Source organism: Plutella xylostella, chromosome 20 (assembly GCF_932276165.1).
Source record: "Plutella xylostella chromosome 20, ilPluXylo3.1, whole genome shotgun sequence".
Taxonomy (NCBI): domain Eukaryota; kingdom Metazoa; phylum Arthropoda; class Insecta; order Lepidoptera; family Plutellidae; genus Plutella; species Plutella xylostella.
The window spans coordinates 3,029,343-3,048,882 of NC_064000.1; the positions used below are offsets into that span (position 1 = coordinate 3,029,343).

At 38.1% G+C, this 19,540-nt stretch overlaps 2 protein-coding genes and 1 long non-coding RNA gene across 3 annotated transcripts; 2 read left to right on the forward strand and 1 right to left on the reverse strand.

The window, feature by feature from the left end:
• Window positions 1-547: 547 nt before the first annotated feature.
• LOC119691635 lies at window positions 548-13,586 on the forward strand. Its single transcript, XR_007267484.1, has 4 exons — window positions 548-775; window positions 1,023-1,167; window positions 10,862-11,114; window positions 13,293-13,586. It is a non-coding gene; the product is annotated as an uncharacterized LOC119691635 (long non-coding RNA).
• Window positions 13,587-17,185: 3,599 nt separating this feature from the next.
• Window positions 17,186-19,303, forward strand: LOC125490059. Its single transcript, XM_048628078.1, has 2 exons — window positions 17,186-17,545; window positions 18,627-19,303. The coding sequence occupies exons 1-2, from the start codon at window positions 17,329-17,331 to the stop codon at window positions 19,301-19,303; spliced, it is 894 nt and encodes a 297-aa protein (XP_048484035.1). The 5' UTR covers window positions 17,186-17,328.
• Window positions 17,558-18,435, reverse strand: LOC125490133 (protein ALP1-like). Its single transcript, XM_048628396.1, has one exon. It carries the CDS (start codon window positions 18,413-18,415, stop codon window positions 17,558-17,560), a length of 858 nt encoding a protein of 285 aa, XP_048484353.1. The 5' UTR covers window positions 18,416-18,435.
• Window positions 19,304-19,540: the final 237 nt, after the last annotated feature.

A 19,540-nucleotide genomic window follows, 5' to 3' on the forward strand; every position in this document is an offset into this window, starting at 1 on the left:
ACGTTGCGCGCCGTTGTTTTGTTTTGTTTTGAGTTTCAAGTTTTTTATTAAGTGTTTTGATAATACTGAGATTTAAAAAAACCTAAAATTTCAAAATTTTAGTACTGGCCAAAAATGGCAACATATTTTTAAAAAATCTGAGAATAATTTAAAAAATATTTATAAATTAATAGCCTTCTTACTTTCTATTCCCGCCACTTCGGCGTTTACAGAAAGATTTTTTTCTATTATGAACATCAAGTGGCGGGAAGAAAGGAATCGAGCAAAGCTCGAACTAATAAAAAATGAGCTCTTTATTTTTATAAACTTAAACATAGAGTGCGAAAAAGCATTTAATACGTTTATATTAGATAAAAAACTTTTAAAAGATGCAAAAAGTGCGAAAAAGTACAATTTTTACAAAAATAAAAATAACTGAGTAACAAATTAGTGTTTTATTCGATTTTCAAAAAATGTACTATATTTTTCTTTAGTGTCCTATATTTTTTATAACTTATTTTGAAATATACTATAATTTGGTAAAAAAATGTTGGCAACCCTAAGTATAGGCCATCTAGAACCTATTTGGGATTCGGTATTAAGTCTTCGTAGGTTCAATATTTAAGATAACAACTGTTTTCTTTTTAGATTTCAGGACCAGTTTGGCATTAAAGATGTGTTGGGTGCTGTTGATGGAACGCACATATGTATTGTTGCTCCGCCCATCACACACCCAACAGCACCGCGATCCCTTTTTTTTAATAGAAAGGGGGCTTATAGCATTAATGCTCAAGTAGTAAGTATATCTACCTTGTTACGTACGAGCTACTAACTGTAGGTAGGTATTAAAGGAAGCTAGTAGCTGCAAACCTACCTATATAATTATATATGGGTAGGTACCTACTTACCAATATTTTGTACGCATTACCTATACCTATATGGATATCATAACTCTGCACCTAAGTACACTGTACCTGTACTGTTAATATGTTTAAATATAAATATGTATACCTCAATTTTTACGTATTTTATTAATTTTACAGAGCTGTGATTCAAAAGGCCGGATCACCAACGTTAACGCAAATTTCCCGGGGTCGACCCACGACGCAGCTGTTTGGGGGGCGTCAAATGTCAATAAACACCTGCGGGCAGAGTATGTGGCTGGTGAAGAAAACCAGTGGATGCTCGGTAATAGAACATATATATCATATATATTATTATATATAATAAGGTATAGATTCATAAGCCCAACCTTTTGTTCTCACATAGGTACTTACACTTACGTTGTCCAATCATATAAGTACCTATTCTGCCGTCCTACGGATAAACGCAGTAAGTCGGGTTTTTTCCGAAATTGAGTTATACATATATATAGGCGTGATCACGGTAACGAGATCTACATTTTGATCTTACCCATTCGTTTCTATCTCTTTTAAAGCAATTTTAGCAATTTTATATTTACAGTAACTTGGGATTTTTTTTTTCGTTACTAAGCATGATTGAAGCCTATCCACTTACTGCAGAAGTATTTATTCAGTGTCCATGTCTTTAATGCAGTATGACATCTATACGACTAATATGACGAGTAATATACAGGATAAAAAATTGAATTTAGCCTAGCTAAATGCCAGTAAGAAGATATGCTACATTTAGCCTTAGCAGTTTCCAATAATTATACTTATTAGAGTTATATAGTATTAAATACAGTATGATGCCATACTGTTATTTAACTACGTACAAGCCAAAATTTTATATTATTGGTTAAATAATATAAATACAGTAAGTCGCTACCCTGCATATATACTTAGTAATGATCATTAGGTATTATGTTCTGGATAACTTACCTCAAAGACAGTACGATGCCATACTGTAATTGTAGTAAGTTAGGTAATCAATTCTTACTAAGTAAAGTACGTATTGTACTGAAAGCAAAGTAGCTATACTGTGTTAATGTTAAGACAGTGGTTATACCTAAATGTTTCGGTTAACGTATCATGGAGGAAGTAAGGTAGCTACACTGCACTCATACTTACGAATCACCTATGTACAATTTGATGGTATAACGTATTATATCAAGTATAAGTCATTTCTACTGCATGCCTATTTAGCTTTGACAAAATGCTACGTCATTAATTCAATGCAGTAAAGTTGCTTTACTGTGAACATGATAAAACACTGATCTAAATTGTCCTAATAATAGTTTCGTCGTACATTTTAATAGTACTTGAAAGGAGAAAAAACTATTCCTATTAACATTACACTACTACCACTATGTCGTTTTCAACGTGCGCGTAGGCAGCGAACGCGTTGAGGTGCAGAGGGGTTGGGGGGTAGGAGTAGGCGGGATGGCGGTGGAGTGTGCGGAGAGGCGGGGAACGGGCATTGGCGTGGTCGAAGTTCAGTCTGTGCTGAGTTTGAGTGTAGACTACACGTCGGATTGTCCCACCGTTGGCGCGAAAAAATAAGGTTAGTAATTTTTTATTTGGTAAGCTATGAATCTTTGCTAGATATCCTACATACCTCAATGTGTTTAACGGATTTTAGGTACTTACCTAATAATAACGATATTAAATTATTCTAGTCCCAATTCACTACGGCGCCACGTGTGTGTGCACTGCACCTGACACTTCGCGCAAACGGAAGCAATTCGAGGGATATACCTACCTATCAGCTTTAGCTTGATTTTGATGTTTTACGAGGCTTAAAAACTAAATGAAGACCGAGGTAAGTGCAGTTCAGCTTTGACAGTCTATTATTTTGTAGCAATCAGTAGTTACCACTTGAGTAGGTACTTACTAATGTTACCATTTATCCAACGAAGGAATAGTGTTCTGCTCCGCTGTATGTCAGCGTTATAAATACCTAATTTTCTTTGACAATATAGTTTATTTAGCAACAAATTCTTGCGTTGAGATGTGATGGTCATCTGCTTTTACCTACATTTTTAAGAAAAGATTTGTATTTGATGATCGAATGCTGGTGTTGTAAATGTATATAATAATAGTATAAAATGTAATGTGTTAAATAGTATAATATATTATGTAAGTATGTACCTAGTATGAATGTATCTGTGATATATCAGCTGTGCCTGTGCGATACCCATCATAATACACAGGCTCTGCCTAGCTTGGGGCCAGATGATGGTCGTGTGTGTTCCCACATAATATATATTATTATTCGTATGTTTTGTGCTACGAATGAACGGAGGAAGATGTGAGGATATGAAGAGTAGCTAAGGGAGAGAGGGGAGGGAATGGATGATCGTATAAGTAGAAGGCAATGAATGGGAAGGGGCAAGAAGAGGGAAGGGAACGAAATCGATTTAGCATTTTTTATGGAAGATCATGTAAGGTTTTTCAAAAGTTGAGTAAATAATAATAAATGCCGAGGAAGGGTATGGTATGGGTATGGTAGTCTTTCGCGTGAAAACATTTTAAGGCGAAGCGATGGTAGCGGCTAGTTTGTGATATAATATTACGAACAGACTGTAAGCAAGTTTAGACAGACTGTAAGGAATTTATTTTGTTGCAGCGGAACGATGAGTTCTCGTCGCGATCTAATAATGTCCAGAGTGCGGCAGGTGGAGGCAGATTCTCAGCATCTAGAGCCTATACCTAATTTAATATGTTCTGAGGTAATGCCGGTATCACCTGATAATAAATCTACGTCATATGTGGAAAATTCTGATTTAGGCGAAGATGATTTTATAAATGATAGTTTTTTGAAAGTTTGTCTAAAAAAGAACGTCAACGAAGAGCCCATTTATGAAACGTCTGTTATCGTAATTGAAAAAGGCAGCTGCTCTTCGTCGTCGTCTGATTCAAGAATTGAAGCGCCTGAAATGATACCTGAAAAGCGTATTTCACCGAGAAATTCAAACAACAAACCATCAAATTCATATGCAATAGATAATTTATCTGATAATGAGGTAATCACTTTCAATGATTTTGATTCCGATGACAGTGTAAAAGACAAAAACTATTGTATTACTGAAGACGACACTACTGATTTAGATACTTCGATTGAAGAAAATAATGCTATTAAAAGAACGAAACCTAATGTATACAAACCAAAGTTAAAGAACCAAAGAAAATGTGATAATGGTCAGTGGCGGCTGGTGCATCAGATACCCGGTGGTGCACTTTATGGGTTTAGTGAATTTTGGAAGAAAAATAGATGAATACAATTAGGGTCACTTATACCAAACGCTAAACGTATTTAAAATTGTATTTAAATAAAATTTTAATACATTTTGTACTAAGTACTAACTGACAGACGTTTGACAGGCTACTCTAAATACGTTTGTTTTAACTGCCTCTGTGGTCTAGTGGTAGAAGCTTCGCTTCATGACCCAGAGGTCCCGGGTTCGATTCCCGGGTGGGACCATCAATTTGTGTTTCTAAATTGTGGTTCTAAGTTTGGTTAGGACATAGAAGGCTGATCACCTGATGTCCGAAACAGAGAAACGATCCATGCTGTCGGATGGGCATGTAAAGCAGTCGGTCCTGCGCCTAGCTCTCTCCAGTCGTGTCGGTCAATCCGTCCCATTGGGCTATGAGAGTGATGGAACAGAGAGTGCTCCTGTGTACTGCGCACACACTTGGGCACTATAATCTACTCCTGCGTAGATGGCTGATCTCAATTGAGATTGGCCGCCGTGGCCGAAATTCGGCTAGGAGGACATTATTATTAAATACGTTTAGCGTTTGGTGAAATTCCGCCTTAGAAGTAAAAAAAATATAAGTATATTTTACCTTATTTATATTTTAAATCAATTCTGCGTTCTTTTTTTGACGCGAAATGTTCTATGACTTTTTTATTGAAGTCTGGCATCGAGTGAATAAATTTTTTTTCTATGCTGAGCACTGAAAGTGCGTTGAGCCGGTCTTGGGTCATGGTGTTTCTTAGAAACGATTTAATTCTTTTCAGTGTCGAAAAACATCGTTCGCTCTCAACTGAAGTCATTGGGATAGTGCAAATTATTTTTAATAGTTTGGTTGTTTCCGAAAATGGTTCCAAGAGATCATTGTTATAAATGAATTGCAGGATTGCAATGGCACTATTTGCATTTATAAAATCGTCTCGATTGTAAATCGTGCACAGTTCATTTTTTAATTTGTTCTTTTCCAAAAAAGCATAAGTCGAAACTGTCGTCTTGAAATCCTCTTCGGGAAAAGTGGCGCGGTAGGCAGTAAAGTTTTCGCAGTAAAACAATTTGGCGGCGATCAAATGATTACTGAACTGGAATCGGTCTTTCACTTGCGTAATAATCACATCGCAAACTTCTTTTGCTGTTGAACTGGAAGTTGGAATTGCTCTCCTTGATGCTGGCTGAGCAGGCTCTTCAGTTTGGTCAATACAGTTGCGTGCATTCTGTATGCTTTTTTCAAAGTTTTCAATGTTGTTTTTTATTGTCACTAAATCTATATTCCTTGTTTGCATCTGTTTGAACAAAATCTCACAGTGTGGCAGAATGGACTGAAAAAAGTCGAGCCAGTATAAAAAGGTAGTATCGTTCAGATATCTTAGTAACATATCAGCCTGGTTTATAGAATTGTTATCATTTTCCGTCTCTATTATGCAGGTCATGCATTCTTTCAAAGCGTCTTTGTAGGTATGAACCGAGTTTACTGTACGAGAATTAAAGTTCCATCTAGTTTGCGGGGCGGCAGGTATCCTCTTAGACACGATTTTTTTCAATACCTCTGTACGTTTAGTTGAACGTGAAAAGAACTTTGGAAACGTTTGGAGATTGGCAAAAAATTTTAGTACCGTTTTGTTTTGGCACACACTTTTTTCAATTATTAAATTAAGTTGGTGTGCATAGCAGTGCACAAACTGAGCACCTGGGTATAGACTTTTAATTTTGGCCTGCACCCCACCAACATTTCCGCTCATCACAGAGGCACCATCATAACATTGGGCTATGAGTTGTTCTGCAGTTATTTTTAGGTCTTGTAATTCAGTTAGTATAGCAGAACTAAGTCCGTCAGCAGAATGTGATTGAGGCGTCAGGTACTTCCAAAACCGTTCATATATGTGCCCATTATCTTCATATCTTATAATAAGTACCATCTGCATAACAGTGGAAACATCGGTGGTTTCGTCAGCTTGAATTGCTACGTAATCACTTTGTTTTATCTTTTGGGATAATTCTGAGTGGTACACAGCCAAAATCGAGTCCAAAATATCGTTTTGAATTGTTTTCGACGTACCTTTAAATACTGAAGATGCTGAAAGGTGCTCCTTCATGACTCCATCCAATTCAGACACAAAATCGACGAGCCCACGAAACACACCAGCATTTAACGACTCACTTGTTTCGTCGTGGCCTCGCAATGCTAATTCAAACGCACCACAAAATTTCACACAGTCGATTAGCCGCGATAATATATACCTATTTTTATCAACTTGTTCGTTGTACTTTTGTATGTTGGCTCTATACACGGAATCCAATTGATTACGGATATCTACAGTACCCAACACAGACATACTCAAAACATTTTGCAGGTGAACTTGCGAAGAATCATGTTTTTTTTATTTTTTCGCCTAAATGCGTTAAGTCTTTCACTCCCGTTTCAGTCCAAATTGCTTCTCCGCCGAAAACAACACACGGAAAGCAAAATAAAGAATTTAGTCGCTCACACCCACATAACCATTTCTTTTTATTGTAAATTTCACTTTTGAAAATTCTGTTATAAGTTTTATTTTTTGTTTTGCACTCTTGTTTTAAGTTGAGAAAAGGGCGAGGCGGCCCAGCAGATTTAATTTCCAGTCTATTTTGAAATGTCCTATTGCTTTTTATGAAGTCAATGTTGTATTTTGCACTCATTTTCACTCACACACACATACACACTCATGAAATCTTTACTACTTTCTTAGTTAATAAGTAATTAGAGTAATAAATTAATTAGTTACGTATTCGCGCGCGAAAGGTGAAACAGTGACAATGACACGACAAGTGCATCGTTCGTAGGTCACGCCACCGGTCAAGGCCACCGCCCGCGCCCCCCGTGGCGTCATTCGTATTTTTTCGGAAATTTCCGGTCGCGTGCGGCGCACGGATTTATCCTAGAACTGCATACAGTTTGTACTGAGCATCTTCCGTCTCACGCGCCAGGCGATTTCCATCCTGTTTCATACTAATGTAGGAGCTCGCGCCGTGCGACAATCCGAGCGCACGAGGCTGTTTTTGTTTAAGCAAAAATAAGATCTAATTCTCTCGCAGTAGAAATCAAAATAGGCCAGCTCGATTTCATTTAACTCATGACGATAATCCGATGTATGTAATTTCTGTTTAGGGTAGGTATTACGGTTGTTATATTGGTATTTTTTGTGGAGTTTTTTTTTAGATATACCTAGTATGGTATAGGAAGAAGGAAGGTACATATTCAGAAGGTTTTTAAATGGTAGTGCGTTGCACGGGCGCACTTAAGGTGCAGCCGCCACTGATAATGGTGCTAAGGCTGTAGATTCGGAATATCAAATAAACCAATACTCTAACAACACCCAGGAAAGAGTTGAAACAGAGACAGTTAGAAGTGATCCAGTGCAAATTCTTACTGAAAACGAAATCATTCAAGAAACAGCCAATGAAGAAAGGCATTCCCCTTCAATAATTCAAAGTGATGACAGATTAAATGAAGCGTCGAAGCAAACTTTGACTAACAAAGGCACCATACGTAAAAGGAAAATAATAGAAGAATCGCTTACAGAGAGAAAGGAAAAGAAAAGAATAAGTATGATAGAAAAACTCTCCCTGAATGAACCTTGTAAACCTACATGTTAGAAGCTATGTAGCTTAAAAATTAGTACTGAACAGCGTCAGGTGATTAATTCCATTTACTCGGCTGAAGATGCAACAGGTAAAGGCAAGTTCATTAAAAACAATGTCACCGTCACTGATGCCGCTTCCCGAAAATGTTTAAAAAAAGAGCCGAAACGAAAACTGACCTTTAATTACTTTTTTACTGTCAATGGCATAAAAAATCCAGTGCAGGTCTGCAAGACGTTTTTTTTAGCAACATTGGGTTACAATCCTAAGAATGACGGAAAAATTTTTAGAGTTCTTCATTTAGATGAAGAAGATGACTTGAAAGACAAAAGAGGAAGGCATGACAGGTCAGCAATGACAAAAGATAAAGACTTGATATCTAAACATATCAAGACTTATAACCCTGCAATTTCGCATTACCGCCGTGAACATGCGCCACATCGTCTATATTTACCTAGCGACATAACTATTGCTATGATGCATCGCAATTTTAATAAATCGCACCCAGAATCTGAATGCTCTTACGAAGTTTACCGAAGAGTCATAAAAAGCCTCAACATTTCCTTCGCTGCATTGGGCGATGAAGAGTGTGAACTTTGCGCTGTTTACACTATACATGAATGCCTATTCAATAAAGCTCCCAATGCAACATGTGCAACATGTATCAATAATGTGGAACATCGAAAACGCTACCTAGCCAGCAGGAAAGCATACAAACTGGACAAGAAAAACGTTGAAGAAGATAAAGATAACGACACCATTTACGTATGTGTGGATCTTCAAAAGGTAGTAATGCTACCTCGTATGGACAGCTACAAATTAGCAATATTCTGCCCTCGAATTATTGCATTTAATGAGACATTTGCGCCTTTAGGCAGATGTACCAAAGAAAATAATCCGTACGCTGTTTTGTGGCACGAAGCGATTTCAGGACGGAATGTTCATGACATTGTTTCAGCATACAGAGCTTTTATACTGCACCACCGGAATAAAATTCATTTGGTGATTTGGGCTCACAAAACAAGAATTGGACACTCTTTTCGTTTCTTGTCGATATTGTCAACAGTGATTTAATTGAAGCTCGCTCTATCACTATAAAGTATCTGGAACCAGGACATACGTTCAATTCAGCTGACAGCTTCCACCACCAAGTTGAGTTATCTCTTCAGAAGATGAAAAATGTTTGTGATTTCACGGATTTTGTGGATGCCGTTCAAAGATCAAACTCGAGATTAAATACGGTAAAAGTAATGGATACGGGTGATTTTTACAAATACTGTGACTTTCATTCAGAACAAAAGATGCGAGCGCTGAAAGATCGTGAATATGTAAAGAATTTCACAGTTGTTAAGGTTGTGCGTGGTGAGTACAATTTGTACTACAAAATATCACACACTGAAGAAGAGTTTACAAGTCTAAACTTTTTGCAACTAAAGATTTTAAAACACAAGGCTTTCCCTGAGCCCGAAAAAAGAAAATCTCCAAGAGGCGTAGCATCGTCTAGAAAGGAGAAAATAGTAAAAGATCTGGCTCCGCTGATGCTACCCAGCAAGAGACCATTCTGGAGACATTTGCCTACGAACGAGGTATCTGCTAATCTCTCAAAAGAGTTAGATGATTAGATTTATTAAAACTAGATTTATTGTTATTAATATACTTTTCTTCAGTGTGTGATCTTTTGTAGTTAATTAAGAAGAAAGTTTTATGTTTTATGTTGATTGTATTTTTAATTACATTTTTATTTTCGTTGATTTAAATATATGTTTGAAATATTTGTAATTCTATAAAGAAGAAAGTTTTATGTTTAGTCATTTTGATTTACGATTTGTTAATTATAATGTTAAAGCTGGTTACTATAAAGAATATTTTTTTAAGTTTCATTTTTATTTGTTTTGATAGAAAATGTACTAAAGAAGTACTTGTCTGTGATTTTTAAAAAATTAATAAGTATTAAAAAAGACTGAATAACATGTTAAGTTTTAGTTAAGAGTTGTTGTTATTGTGAGTAACATAAAGAAAACTATATCACATCTGCGAGTTTATTTCCATAACTAAGAGACAATAAATATTATTTGATAAATATTAGGTACTTTACTCAAGTGTTTTTTTTTAATAAATTGATTATTCATAGTATTTGTTTTATTGCCACTATAATAATAACAAACTGACATAGTTAACATGAATTAATATTTTTTTATGCAATAATTTGTGAGGTGTTTGTTTTTGATCCCCTATCATTCAAAAAGTACTGAACATAATTATGTAAATGCAACTAAACAGCAATGGAGCTTACACGTCAGATTAACAATTAAACTACATTTTTCCCGGAATTCTCGCGGGGAAACCTGCAAAACCGAAACAATATCAATGGGAAAAAGCAAGAAAATATATAATACGCAAGTTCGTGAGTATGTTTGTTACTGCTCCAAACAAAAACTACTCAATGGATTTGAGTGAAACTTTACAATGATAGAGCTTAAACATCAGAGAATCACATTAGCTACCCTTTATCTCATAATTCTACAAACGTTTTAGAGGAGAAGCAAAACTCGTCGTAAAATCAGGATAACCACAAAAAATTCCCTTATAACTTTGTATGGTAACTTAGCATAAACGAAGTAAAATAAGTACTTACTTTATTTCTGCTAAGTATCCTCTCTGAGTATATTTTAGGATATACTTAGAATAACTACATAAATGAGTTTATTGTGTCTTTATATTGCAGAGTTTTGGTCTAAAATTGAGTGCCAGATAGGGGCAAAGGTCCTCTTTCGTTTAAGGTATAAACCGTCAAGATGTGATCAAAAACAAAAAAAAAATGGAAGAATATCGCCACAAAACTTTGACCGCGTTTTTCTCGGAACCGCCTAAACCCGTCTTACTGCGTTTATCCTTAGGACGGCAGTATAGCTACCTACTAATTGTAATACTCAATAATATATTTAAGGTTACTTGGAGATAAGTGCCCTAGGGTTGAACATGCACATCAATACCAGGAATAAACTCAGTATTACGCTTTAAAAATCTATCTTCCACAGTGGGGCTTCTTCTTCCTCGAAATCATCTATTCTAAAAATCTTACACTTACTCAGTTATATTACATTACAGGTGACAAGGGATATCCTACTCTGCCGTGGCTTTTGACGCCCCTGCCAGACGACTGCGTCTCTCAGTCCAGAAGCGCGGTATAACGACGCGCACATACGCGCCCGAAACATAATAGAAAAATGTTTCGGGCGTCTGAAAAATAAATTTAGGTGCTTGCATAAACACCGCACACTACATTACGCGCCACGAAAGGCAACAAAAATATTTTTGTCCTGTTGCACACTCCACAACATGCATTTGGAGCCATTGGACGGTAAGTTTTATTGAATTTCAATCAATGATGAATTGCTGGACACGTGTACTTAGCCCCCAGCATATCAGTCACACGTCACACGCTAGAAAAAGACAAATTTGTGGGCGACTTCAAATATTTTATCGGTCAGAAAAGGTGTAATGCAACCGCGCAATAGATAAGGATGACGCAGGCCCATGAGTGCGAAAGAGACAGCGCGCTGGCGCACGCCCGCCGGGTGTGAAGAAGACGGCACGACTCACTAGCCCCGCGCCCGCGCAGGGCGACCGCAGCCGCCAGCCGGCTAGACATGCGAAAAATGTATCACCAAAAAGAAAAGAGAGATACATTTCATTTCCCTCAAAGATGCGTATCTTTCTTTCTTATCTTCTTATCTTTTCGCTCAGATTGCTCAGTGCATCAATTGAAAGTTCAATCCCTACGATGAAAGGAACGATGAAAATGTGAAAAAGATGCATGAATGGTTAATAACCATTTATTATAAATATTTAAAGATACCTTTCAAACAAAATTCTAAAACATCATACTTAGAATTTGAACATAAGTAATTTGAGTAGTTTAATTTAAAGATCTTATCAAGTTATCAATTGTGCATCCTGTTTAGACATTCTTAAAAGTTAATTCAGATTACTTTTTAACAAAAAATTTACTCTTATGCGTTTCTTCTTTGTTAGGAATCGGTAGGTGAGGGAGATAAATATACACGAAAGTGCAAGAGCGATTCACTGAACGAAGTTACTCACGGAGTCTCGGTGAAACTCGGGTTCATATTACTCCCTATAGTCTATGTGAGTAAGTGATAAGAAGATAAATAGTTGTCTCAAGTGATTAAAAGAAAGAAAGGAAATATGGGATGAAGTTAGTCATTTTTATCTTTCCCTCGCGAGCTACCCAAGTCTACAGCAGGCAGTCCAAATACACACTCCACGCGAAACGCACGTTCGTTTGCGCCCCGCTCTCGCTTGCTTACGCCGCGTAAATAATATCGCTTTCCGCTTGTGCTATTTCTCCTTCTACGCTATCTGTGTTAAATACTTGCTTCTGACTGTAATTACTGTGCCTGTAAATAAACCACCTTCAACTTACCTTGATACAAGTTCACCTCAGATTATAATTTTATTATTTGTTGTGATATTACCAATTATGTATAACAATACCTAAAACATAAAAAGTATTTTGTTTAGTATAAGAGACTCCGATCCCACAGGCAAATTGTATACAAACAGTTTTGTGGGACTCATTGTAAAACTACAACTAATATGTAAGCTTAATAAATAAATAAATAAATAAATAAATAAATAACTTACCAAGGTGTTATAATTTTTACCGCTACAACCCAGCTGCACTATACCTACATACCTAGAAGACACTTACACTGGTGACCCCATCGAACACAATGACAAGCAGACAAGTGAGAACGAGCGACGACAATGTGGCCGAGCCCCGTGAACGCGGGCCATCTCCGCAATATCACGACGTCGAGAACATTCCAGCAGCGCCATCGCGCGTTTCCACTGCACCGACGGCAACCGACGTTTATCGTGTCGGAGTTAAGGTACCACCGTTCTATGCAGAAAAACCTATGATTTGGTTCAAACAACTGGAAGGTCAATTTAAACTGGCTGGCATAAAATCGGACGAGACAAAATTTTATCATGCAACTACTTACCTGGAACCTCCGTACGTCGACATTGTTGATGACCTCATAGAGAACCCTCCAGAGAAAGATATGTATGAAACATTCAAGGAAGAATTAATAAAACGCCTTACGAAGTCGAAAGAGAAGAAGATTCTACAGCTCCTTATGCATGAAGAACTGGGAGATAGAAAACCTACTCAATTTCTCAGACATCTGCAAAACTTAGCTGGACCCAACGTCCCTGACGACTTCATAAAAACGGTTTGGTCAAGCCGCCTTCCGAACAGCACGCAAACCATACTCGCCGCACAACCGTCTACTACACTGAAGATACTGGCAGATATAGCGAACAGAGTTCATGACGTGGTTCCTATATATCGATCTATCCATTATATCGATCTATGCCCTTATATAGTAACGTGTAGCAACATCATTGGCATTTCTTTTCAATACATTTGAAAGCTAGTGGCACCCGAAAGCTGCACTCGCAACGTTTGGATTCTAACTACAAAGCAGTTAACTGACATTTCCTTCTACAGATGAATAGGAGGATCAACAGGAAGACGCAGCCGCAGCAGTGGAACCGGCTATGGATCCTGCAAACGATTTCGTGCGGGAAGGCCGGGCCACACGTCAGCGAGTTATAACACGGGATTTTTTGTTTTAGTTTTTTATTTTATTAAATTTTAAATATACCTAAAAACTATGTCGTTTTTATCTACGAGAGTCTATAGCCTGAGCAATTATTTGAGCAGACTCCAATAATGCGTTCGCAATTGTATTCGCGCTTTCTGTAAGGGCTTCGCGGAGAGCCTCGGAGTTTCTCTGGAGCTGCCGCGTGTGCATATCCGTGTTGGCAGGTTAGCCTGCAAGATAAAATATTTTATAAGTATGAGCACATTTCTTAAAGTTATTAAAACCATATGACATATTATTATTTTACCTAATATCAGACATTACACCTACTTTACTCCTGAAGAGCGTGTATGGAAAAAGAGCTTTTTTCTTTCCATCGCTCTATATATAAATTAAACCATAAAGTTCATAGAGAAGTAAATATATAAAGTTGTAAACAAGTACATACCTCTGCATGGTCGTCGCTCTGCTCTTCGCCGTGGAACGCGGTTGACCTCAGGGACAGGTACAGGCGCGTGTCTTGGCGATTCAACTGCATCCCTTGCAGCATTTGCTATGCCCCTTTCTACCTACGTAGCCTTCCTACTTACTTAGCCTGCACGTAACGTTATATTCATTTTAACAGTATACCCGAAGTACACGAAAGATGCCTGGCTACCTGTGGTGTTTGGCCTTTTTGGTGAAAAGATTGTTTATAGTTTGTTTATACTTCTAGGTTGTTTATGACTGAATATATGAATGGCTGAAACAAACTCTATTATAATTTCCCTAAAATATGATATTGGCGACGAATAAGACCCCACGCGAGTGTAAATAGTTAACTAATACACGTAGCAAGAGCGGAAGTTATAAATATGAGTGCAAGTACAGGTATATTCGGTGGTAACCAAAATTTTGACCACAACTGTCGAGTCGTGTGGCGAAGATTTAAAAGCCGGTTTGTATAGTTCTTTTTCTGCTCAGCAAACGACAACCGAGACATACGACGACATTGTTGTGTTGTGGTGGTATCTTAATAGAAGGCAAAATAAGCGGGGCGAGCGGGGGACAGATACCGGCACAAACTCGTTCACATTACTCCGGGCCCGGTCGTTCTACCGGCAATTCGTAGTGACAAAACGTTCGGTAGAAACGCCGGGCTCGGCAAAAATGCCGGACCCGGGATAATGTGAATAGCTTCATATAAATTGTACAGCCACTAGCTCTTCCGGCAGATTTACCGGCGCGGCAGATCTGCCGAAAACCGGACACCGGACAGAGTGTTCACATTAGGCAGCGTTCCCACTACGCCGGACCGGCAGATCTGCCGAAAACCGGACACCGGACAGAGTGTTCACATTACATCGGATCCCGGAAGAAATTCAGACAGTCCTCAGTTGAATTTGGACCTGCGCGCACAATGGACGACGAAATTGTTGTGTTGTGGTGGTATCTTAATAGAAGGCAAAATAAAAGAAAACATTGGGTACACCCCCTTTTTGCCCGTTGTATACCCTATTTTACGGGAAAGATTTTCCATTCTTTTCATTTTACATCCAGGGGCGAGGGGAGCACGAGCGGGGCGAGCGGGGGACAGATACCGGCACAAACTCGTTCACATTACTCCGGGCCCGGTCGTTCTACCGGCAATTTGTAGTGACAAAACGTTCGGTAGAAATGCCGGGCTCGGCAAAAATGCCGGACCCGGGATAATGTGAATAGCTTCATATAAATTGTACAGCCACTAGCTCTTCCGGCAGATTTACCGGCGGGGCAGATCTGCCGGTCCGGCGTAGTGGGAACGCTGCCTTAGGCTGCGTTTCCATTGACGCGGAGCTGGGCGGAGCGGTGCTTAGCGGTGCATGAATTGTCCAATCACTATGCTCCAAATCTCCGCTCTGCTTCAATGGAAACAGCACGAGCGGAGCGGGGCAGAGCTGAACGGATGATTTCGGGTATGAACGTCAGATTCTATGTACGTCAGATTCCATCGACGTCATTTTCCAACTAGGTCATTTTCCAACAAGGTCAGATTTTCAGTTGGTACAGGCAGTTCCATAATTAATGTTAAAGACATAAAAATAACCCACTATTTATATAAAAAAAACGAGAAAATATTTTAAAATGATAATAATTAGGTAAGTATAATAATTAATAAGCTATCTACTCATAACAAAAAAAAACACTTTTTAACAATATATCTAGTTATAACAAAAAAATATTAATATAATAATATTATTCTTCTCCAAACATAAGGCGATCACTGAGGATCGATAGAGAGATCGTAACTGATCACTGAGGTTAAGCAGCAACTGGCACAGTCAGCCATTGGATGGGTGACCGATTTCAAGTGGTTGTTTTCTGGACGCTTCCGTGCTTCGGACGGCACGTTAAGCCGTGGGTCCCGGTTGCTGCTTCGGCAGCAGTCGTTAGGCCTAGTTAGAGGCCTTTTGGCAGCTTGAAAACATCTGACAGTCGGGTTGCCCACTTACCCGACAACTCTCTCAGTACAAGCTTGCTTGTGTTGGGGTCCACCAACCCGCTAGCGTGATGGACTAGGCCTAAAGTGGGGACGTGATGGGTCGTGATGATAAACATAAGGCGCTGTCGGAAGTGAACTGAGAGCGTGGGAAGTAAATACACAGATCGCAAGAATAGAATAGAATAAGAATAGAATTTAGATTACAGAAGCATCTCTTCAATGCTGGAACTGTTCCGTCCCGAAACTGTTCGGTCCGATAAATACGATTCTTCTGTAGAGCTTTCACTTGACGATAAATCGGATTCGCTGGAACTATCCGCGGTATATTCTGCCTTGTATTTTCTTCGGTAACTTAATTTTGCTGCTCTTTTTAGAAAATCGTACATGGTTATATGTCCGTTTAGGCAATCTTCTGTCAGAATTTTCAGTGAATTGTCAAATTTTTTGTCAATCTTTCTCGTGTTTGTTACAAATTTATGTACCTGGGCGTCTTTTATTTTTAAATTGTTAGTCACGGCTTCTTTTTTCAATTTATAAATAACATGTAATAGTTTGGAATATCTGAGAATCTTACGATTCATTTTACTGTGCCAGCCCTCCAAGTGATTTGTAGTACGACGCGTTTCATTTTCACAACAGAAAACGTCGATCGTTACTGTTCCAAGCCAATAATTTTCAAAATATTTTTGGAATTGACATATTTTATCAACTTTATTAAATTTTTGTATTAATGTTAGCCAAGCCTCGGGAATGCACACTTTAGGGAGTAGGCTTAGCGGTGAAAAGTGGTGAGTGTTTCCACTGAAGCAGAGCGGAGAGGAGCGGAGCGGGGTGGTGCGGTGCGAAGCGGAGCAGAGCAAACTTTGGAGTTGCGCAATTTTAGTTTCGAGAGTGAGAGAGAGTTTCGTTCTGTTCTGCAAGTAAAAAATGTTAATTCTATGTATGTATTTCCTGCTTTATTTTACATCACATTAACAATAATGACCCAAGTACTAATATAAATATACCTAGCTACCCTCCGCAACGCACCGCCCTGTACTCCGCTCCACACCGCCCCGCTGTCCTCCGCTCCGCATCACCTCGCTTATTTTATATGAATATCCGTTCAGCTCTGCCCCGCTCCGCTCGTGCTGTTTCCATTGAAGCAGAGCGGAGATTTGGAGCATAGTGATTGGACAATTCATGCACCGCTAAGCACCGCTCCGCCCAGCTCCGCGTCAATGGAAACGCAGCCTTACATCGGATCCCGGAAGAAATTCAGACAGTCCTCAGTTGAATTTGGACCTGCGCGCACAATGGACGACGAAATTGTTGTGTTGTGGTGGTATCTTAGGGCTCCCACACATAAACACGACACGATGTCGCATCCTGCCACGACGCGGCGTCGTTTCACGATACGACGTCGCGTCGCGTAAATTCACGACGCGACATCGTTACGTGTCGATACACGATACGACGTCGTGACGTAGAAACTCACGATGCAATCCTGCGCAGTTGATATACGAAATTCAAAGATGACGGATGTTATTGAAGTAGATCATTTAATAACCCTAGTCGAGCAGCGTCCCGTACTATGGGACAAAACATCTGAAGAATACAAGAATAAATATACAAAAACAACTGCATGGAAAGAGGTGTGCGAAAATTTATATCCTGGTTTTCAAGAATTAAGTAATGAAGAAAAAACAAAATATGGTAAGTAATATTCTATATTTTATTTAGTTGCCAACTAAGAGCTCCCACATCACTGTTAAAGTAATCACAAAATTCATTTCTTATGTCGGTAGCTCTTGTTCTTGTTCTACCCTCCTGTGCGGACTGTTGTAGTTCAATAAAAGAATCATCAATTAACATATCTTCTAACGTTTCGGCTCCTTCACGGTTCAGAATGAAATTATGTAAAACACAGCTTGCTTTTATGATATTTGTGCAAAGATTGAATGAAACATTTAATGGCCGATGAAATACCCTCCACCTGTTTGCCAGGATACCGAACGCACATTCTACAAATCTTCTTGCCCGGCTTAAACGATAATTAAAAACTCTTTGTTGTATCGACAAATGTTTTCCTGGGTATGGGCGCATTATATTATTTGTTAACGGTAAACCTTCGTCTGCAATAAAAACAAAAGGAAGAGGCGTTTGGGAGCCTGGTAAAGGCTTTGGCGTTGGTAAAGGAAGTTCTCCTTTCAAAAGTAATTCATTAAATTTTGAATTATTGTAAACGGTTGAATCACATTCCTTGCCATATGCTCCAATATCAACATATATAAATCTGTATTTAGAATCTACAAGAGCCAACAACAATACAGAATGATAGTTTTTGTAGTTATAAAAAAGAGATCCACCATGTTTGGGACTCCAAATACGAATATGTTTCCCGTCAAGTGCGCCTAGGCAATTAGGAAAGTTCGCACTCTTTGCAAAATTCTCAGCAATTTTTATCAGCAGCTCAGTAGTTATTTTCGGTATATTTTCGATCAAAAGATGCTTCCATATAGCTTCACAGACTATTTTTACAGTTTTAGCAATAGTAGATGCTCCACGATAGCAGTTTAAATGCATGTCTTGAAAGGTGTTTCCTGATGCCAAAAACCTGAAAAAAAAGGAAGTAAATAAATGTGGAATTGAATGAAATAAATAAAAATGTATACATAAATAAATAATCTATGTCAAAGTATGCATGTGTATATGTGTATCAGTGAAGAGCGTGTGTGTGCGTGTGTTGTTGGGATGGGCGAAACAATATATAATTTATAAAATACAATTGTTTCAGGTAATTCTGTGATAAAGAAATGGACTGGTATCAAAGATAACTATTCCAAGTATGTAAAAAAACTTAAAGAAGTAACTAAATCTGGAGCAGGCGCTAACAAACTTAAAGAATATCATTTATATAAACAGCTCCTTTTTTTAAAAAGAAACGATCAAAATGAAACCGATGATAGTATAATAGATCTGGAAACAAACAAACACAATACACAAAAGGAAAGTCCACGAAGAAAATTTAAAAATTCATCATTCCCCCAGCCATCACGAAAAAGGCGAAATGTCGATACATTTGAAGAAGAGATTATGGCAAAATTAGAAGAGCCCGAAAACAGACATTTATCTTTTTTTAAAGCTATATTACCATCTTTAAATAAACTAAGTGATCATCAAACATTAATTTTCCAAAGTCGGGTCTTACAAGTTTTGACGGATTTATACGAACATTCACAGCAACATACCTCTATAAATTATTCTCAGAGCAATTGTGCATCTTTGTACCAGGGTAACTATGAAACAAGACCCCAAAGTTGGGAAAATTCTTACCACAGTGGTTATCAAACAACCGGAAGTTCGACACAGTCAACCCGAGAAGCAGCACCACCAGCTACCAGGCAAGGTCAAAGCGACGACGAATCACGTGAACTAATACCATCACCCCTATCGCATTACGACTTTTCATAAAAAAATAAATCCAATGTTGATTTAATTGATTTAATATCTGTTAATGTGAGGTGAAGATTTCTTTGTTGATTGCTTAATTTAAAAAATGTTTTTTTTGTAAAAAAAAAAAATGTTGATTGTAAAAAAAAATGTTGATTTAGTTGATTTAATATCTGTTAATGTGAGGTGAAGATTTCTTTGTTGATTGCTTAATTTAAAAAATGATTTTTTATGGTCGTTGATTTGTGAAATTAAAAA

Bases quoted from the DNA above. Each gene is read 5' to 3' on its own strand.
- LOC125490059 (XM_048628078.1), top strand. From the start codon at position 17,329: ATGCAATCCTGCGCAGTTGATATACGAAATTCAAAGATGACGGATGTT. The intron at 17,546-18,626 runs GTAAGTAATATT...CAATTGTTTCAG, and splicing joins TGAAGAAAAAACAAAATATG to GTAATTCTGTGATAAAGAAA.
- LOC125490133 (XM_048628396.1), bottom strand. From the start codon at position 18,415: ATGCATTTAAACTGCTATCGTGGAGCATCTACTATTGCTAAAACTGTA.